Source organism: Arachis ipaensis, chromosome B02 (assembly GCF_000816755.2).
Source record: "Arachis ipaensis cultivar K30076 chromosome B02, Araip1.1, whole genome shotgun sequence".
Taxonomy (NCBI): Eukaryota; Viridiplantae; Streptophyta; class Magnoliopsida; order Fabales; family Fabaceae; genus Arachis; species Arachis ipaensis.
Genome location: NC_029786.2, coordinates 102,351,932 through 102,357,951, shown reverse-complemented (window position 1 = coordinate 102,357,951; position 6,020 = coordinate 102,351,932). Strand labels below are relative to the sequence as shown.

The 6,020-nt window shown below is 32.5% G+C and overlaps 1 protein-coding gene across 2 annotated transcripts; it reads left to right on the top strand.

Moving 5' to 3' along the window:
* Window positions 634–5,119, top strand: LOC107626048 (calponin homology domain-containing protein DDB_G0272472). Of its 2 annotated transcripts, none has more exons than XM_016328826.2 (9): window positions 634–772; window positions 1,345–1,408; window positions 1,973–2,138; window positions 2,213–3,054; window positions 3,313–3,486; window positions 3,588–3,704; window positions 3,879–4,058; window positions 4,159–4,205; window positions 4,493–5,119. In XM_016328826.2, the coding sequence occupies exons 2-9, from the start codon at window positions 1,361–1,363 to the stop codon at window positions 4,908–4,910; spliced, it is 1,992 nt and encodes a 663-aa protein (XP_016184312.1). In that variant the 5' UTR covers window positions 634–772; window positions 1,345–1,360; the 3' UTR covers window positions 4,911–5,119. The 2 variants fall into 2 exon arrangements, with proteins under 2 accessions (XP_016184312.1, XP_016184313.1); XM_016328827.2 differs by lacking the exon at window positions 634–772 and adding an exon at window positions 802–914.

Here is a 6,020-nt window from a genome sequence, read left to right as displayed (position 1 = left end):
TTAAATTAACATTTTTTTATTTTTAATATTTGATTAATAATGGTATTTTTTAATTTTGAATTGGTGTGGTATTTTTTTTAAAATGTGGGATGATTTAATTTAGGAAAATAGAAATTGGATCGTCCAATTTTTAAAAGGTATAGAAATTGGACTCTTTGACTTATGTACTCGGAGCTTTCGATTTGTATTTAAAAATTTTAAAAGGATTTGGAGTCCGATTTTTGTACTCCAATTTTTTTAAATTTTTAAACATTAAATTTGTGTATTCCAATTTTTTTAATTTTTAAATATACCTCCAACAATTTTAAAAAATACCAAAAATTATAATTCATATTTAAATTTTTTAGCCATTAATTAAAAAGCGATTAATTTTTATTTTATTTTTACAAATACATTAAAATTTGAACATTCTGAGTTGACAACGCTATGATTTGTATATTGAATCATATTAATTTTTTTGTTGTGACTTTTGAATCACATATTAATTATTTAAGAATTCAAAATTTAAATTAAATTTGATTTTTGATCTTCTAAAGAAAGCCGTCAACCATGAAGTGTGAAGGCCTTAGCCATTAAGCAAGCATGGGTCCTCCTTTTCGTCCCTCATTTTCAATTTTTCCTTTTTTTTCTTTATTTTTTAAAACATTTAAAAAAATAAAAAAAATGAAGCTACAAATACAAATCCGTATTACGAAACAAAGCGTCGTAACAATAATAATCGTCCAAATTCGTTTTTTCTTCTTTTCACTTTCACACTCTCCATTGCTCTTAGGTCACTTCTTCTTCTTCATTGTTCTCTTCACCAATTTCTCTATCTATTTTTTTTTCTCAATTCTCACCTTTTTTGCACTCAATTCTTGTTTATTTTAATCTGTTTCTGTTTTTGGTTCTAAATTCTCACTATTTCTATTAAGGTTAGCTGAATTATGCTTATAGGATTATGATTTGAGCTTATGGATGAAAAATTGAAGGGTTTTTTGCACTTTTGCCACGCGATTTTGTTCAGCTGAAAATAAAAATTAAAGAGAAAAAGAAAACTTTCCAATTCAGGGGGAAAAAGATTCTCTCTTTTTTTCAATTTGATTGCCGCTTTTTCTGTCTACATGTTCGTTTTTTGGGTGACGAAGAGATTCTTTTAGGGTTTATGAGTGAATTTTGCAACTGGATTATTTGAATAATTCATGAATTGTAATCTTGCAGCTGTTTGGGGTTTTGATCGCATATTTTGTTGTGTATCTGTATCTGTAATTGCATGATCAGATAATTGTGTATTATCGTTTTTAAAATGATCCTCCTATTCATTGTGTTTATTAACCCCCTTTTTCTGATAACATGAACTTGCAGATAATATCTGTTGATCATGGGTTTCAATTCGGTATATAGGAGCTTGCAGGATATATTTCCACAGGTATTTGCTCTTTACCTTTTTTAAAAGTTGAGAATGTAATTGAATTATGATAATCTATTGTTTAATTTAAGTATAATAATCGCCACACTGTGATCTGGTGTTATTATATTGTATTCTAGATGAGAATTTTGAATTGTGGGATTGAATCGGTATTCAAATATTTAATTAATTAAAAAAAGAAAGATTATTCAGTGTTGGAGATTCTAGCTGAGTATTAAACACATAATAGCTGCGTGTTTTCGGATGAATGAATAGCGTTATATGCTGTGGTTTTCACCTAAAATCCTTAGAGGGCACTACTAATTTCACCTGAACAATTTCGGATATTTAGTTATTTAACACTATGTGATTGGTAAAAAAGTATATAGTCTTCAAATTTTCAGAAACCAACACTGGTAGTTTCCATATACATGAGAACAAGCTTGAAAGCATTTTTTGAGACTATACTTACCAAATTCCAGAGTATTTTTTTGTGTATTAATATCCATATGCGATCAGCATATAAGCATCACTCTCTCCTGATTCCAAAATGAATGCTCTGTTTCATCATTTTGCAATATGCAGGTTGATTCCAGAATACTGAGGGCTGTGGCTATTGAACATCCAAAGGATGCCGATCAAGCTGCTGAAATTGTTCTTACTGAAATTATTCCTTTTATTCCAAAAAGCAACAACCCTCCTGCTACTCCTCCACAGGATAATGGCCCTGGAGTGCCAATAAATTTGCAAGGTGCATTTACTTGTTATCTGCATAATGTTGAACTGGTTTCCTAATAAACTTCTTATGATGTGCTCAATTTGCAGTTGAACGGGAGGAGGAAGGGAATAAGTTGAGACATCGTCGGCGTGTTGATGTTAAAGATGTTGGGCCTTCTTTTGCTTCACCTTCTATACCTGTAGAAATAACCAATACGGCTGGAAACTATGCTTGTGTTAATGATGGAGGGTTTTCTTCTGCTCCACAATTGATGCCCATACAAATTACTAAAACTGTTGATTGTTCTAGTACACCAGATCTGAATGTGTCTCTGGATGTTGCCAGCAATTCAAATGATGGTACTGCTAGAGTTCTTGGGCGAAATCAAATTCTGGATCTAAATGTTCTTTGGAATGGTGAAGATAACTTTACTGGAGAGACCTCAAGTAAGACAGCTAAGAAGGATACATCAAATGGTTTTAGGCAGGATGCTTATGAAAATTGGGAGTGGGGACAAGTTGATGTAGATGCTGACAGCGAAAATCTGATTTCTGCTGGGGTGTGTCAACAGATTGAACGTGACGTTATCAAGGAGTCAGTTTCCTTGGATGAAAATGCTAATGCAAATGCGAACGTTCTGACTGAAGAATTGATGGGTTTTGTTAGTTCTGCTGCTACTATTTCTACTGAAAACCTCTTGCTGGACAAATGTGAAACTGCCTTGATTGACAAAGAAGATGCTGAGGGTCAAGCTGTTTGTCATGTTCAAGGAGATACAGTTAATGATGATCTAGAGAATGTTTCTGCATCTTCAAAGCAAGATTTTCTTGCAATTGAAAGTAATGGTGCTGTTGATGAAATTCATCAGAATAATAAAACTGTCCAATCTAGTCAAATATGCAGGATTGATGTGCTTGAGGAGATAATTGATGAAGCAAAAACTAACAAGGTATTTTAGCCGCTGCTTATTATATTGAATGTTATAGTCATTGCTAGTAGCTTTATAATGATAAATGGCTTGGATTGTGAAAGTAATGTCATTGCTACACCGAATGACGTCTAGCAATTTATAATTGTTAAATGGAAGGTTTAGTTAATATGTGAATATTAAGAGTTTAGAATAATGTAATAACAATTTGCTAGATGAAATCTGTTAAGAACTTCTTACTTTATATTAATATTTTATTTGATATTGATAATGATACAGGGAACTTTGTTTTCATCAATGGAATCTCTTATGAACTTAATGAGAGAAGTGGAGCTTCAGGAGAAATCTGCAAAGGAGGCCAATATGGAAGCTGCTACAGGAGGCTGCGATATTCTTGCTAGGGTGGAAGAATATCAAACAATGCTGGAACATGCCAAAGAAGCAAATGACATGGTTGTACACAATAAGAATAATTGTTGATCTAAAAAGTTACTAAATGTTTGGTGCTGCTGTGTTAATGAACACATTTTTTACCCCAAGTATTCTTTTTGCAGCATGCAGGAGAAGTTTATGGAGAAAAGGCAATTCTTGCAACTGAACTTAGGGAACTTCAATCTCGTCTGCTCGGTTTGTCTGAAGAGAGGGACAAGTCTCTTGCCATTCTTGAAGAGGTTGTTTACAATTTAACTTGTTTAGTTGAAAATTGTTCTTCAAACATTTTCTCCATAAGTTTATGTAATAATGGATGTAAAAGCTGTTCCCCACATTTGGATTACTTTACTTGATATCAAAGGAATAAAATTACTAGATTCTTATTTTGGTTCATCTCCTCGGTGTGCTTCCAGATGCGCCAAAATCTTGAATCACGACTAGCTGCAGCAGAGGAATTGAGGAAAGCAGCTGAGCATGAAAAGCTGGAAAAGGAGGAATCTGCAAGAAAACTTCTTGCTGAACAGGAAGAGGAGATGAATAAGGTAGCACTGGAGTCCTTAAGGCTACAAAAGGAGGCAGAAGAGAATTCAAAGGTTTGTGCTTTCCCTGCTATACCATTTATTTTATTATTTCATTGAGGAATATATTTCTAATATTTATAGTGTTCCGATTCTTGTTTTTTCTTCTTGCCAGTTACGGGAGTTCCTGATGGACCGTGGGCGGGTTGTTGATGTCTTGCAGTAAGTGTTTTCAGGCTTCTTTTTTAAATATGTATTTTCCTGCTTGTTTCCATTATCTCATCCTCTTTGCTGTCAATTATCAATTAATCTCAAAAACTTACTGTTGGTTTTTTTAAAAAAATGCTAGAAATGGTTGTTAACCTTTTCTACATTGTTTTAGTTTTGGTTATGAGTTGATAATTTGCAAACCAATGGTATGTGTGCATATTCTTGACTTTGTTAATTATGATTTTCTTAAAAACTTCCTATCCTGATGTTATTTTATCTTTTACTTGTTTACTCTGCAGAGGAGAAATATCTGTTATTTGTCAGGACATTAGGCTTCTAAAAGAGAAATTTGATGCAAATCTTCCTTTGAGCCAATCCTTCACCTCAAAGGAGACCAGTTGCATCTTAGCATCTTCAGGTTCATCCCACAAAACCTCGGCGGCATCGGAAGCTGGTTCTGTGCTCAGTGATTCGACTGAACTACTGAAGACTAGTCCAGCTGCCTCAGTTGCAAGCCTTTCTTCTAAGAAAAGTTGGCATGATGATGAGGGGAAGAAGGAGGAGGAGGAGAAGGTGGATATGGAGAAGGAAAAGGAACATGAAAAGTTAAAGGAGAAGCTGAAGTTGAAGTTGAAGGAGAGGGAGATGGAAAAATTCAAAGCTAATGATGACAACAAGGATCTTGTTGATGACGGATGGGATATTTTTGAGTGGTAGTTATGTTAGGTATTTTGCTTATATCTTCTATTTCAAATATGAGTAGCCGTAGTAGGTAGTAGTAAATAGCTAGTAACTTGAAAAGTTCAACTCTTCAATCTTTCTGCAATTTTGTACAGAAAACATAATTAGGTGAATTTTTCTTATACCCGGTTTCTTACTTTTGGTTATCACTTATCAGATGTGCAATAATTTTATATTTTTTTGTTTACTATCTTATTGAACATATATTATTGCAGGAATTGAAAAATTTTAACTATCGAATTAATAGTAATTAAAAAGGAAAAGGAAAACTTGATGCGGTTTTTTTTCCCCCAAAACAACATAGTGGAATGTAATTGGTCAATAACAATACATTTCTTGGTAAATGAACATTAGAACATCTTTGATTAGAAGTAATCATGAGTGCATCTGATAAATTGTATAATAATGAGATTGCTAGTAATGTAGGTACCTCTATAAATATCATCACTTTTTATATTATGAGTAGTGTTATAATATATTGTAGTGTTCAAAAGATTATCACTTTCTAAATAAACTTTTTTGTAGAATTTGGGATGCTTGATGTAACAGTCTCAATGCCATCATGCTCTGTAGGATAATAGAGAAAATTCAGAGATATGTAAAGTAATAAAAAAAATTAATCACTGTTTAATTTATAATTTTTATCATGTATAAATTTTATATATTTAATTTAAAGATAATTAGATTTTCATTTTCTCCCTTTAAAGGAGTTTGAATTGGATAACACAGATTAATACCTAAAACTCTAAAAGATAAGAATTATTAGGAATGTGAATTATCATTAATGTAGTTCAATCAAACAAATTACTATTGAGTCTAAATAATTTAATTTAGTATTATCTCTAATCCAAATAAAGGACCCCTACAAGTGATTTGTGTGTCCAAAGAACAAGGTGGTGTTTTCAAAGGCATTGATGAATGTTATTGTCTTCCTATTATTGTTACTTTATGTCATGTTTGGATGCCATCATATTCCAAGTGAATGAATGACACTGCCCACTTGTGCAACCTAATTGGAACATGACTGAAAACCCATTATGTTAGCATCATCATATGTTGTAAAGTGTAAACCAATATTAACATTAA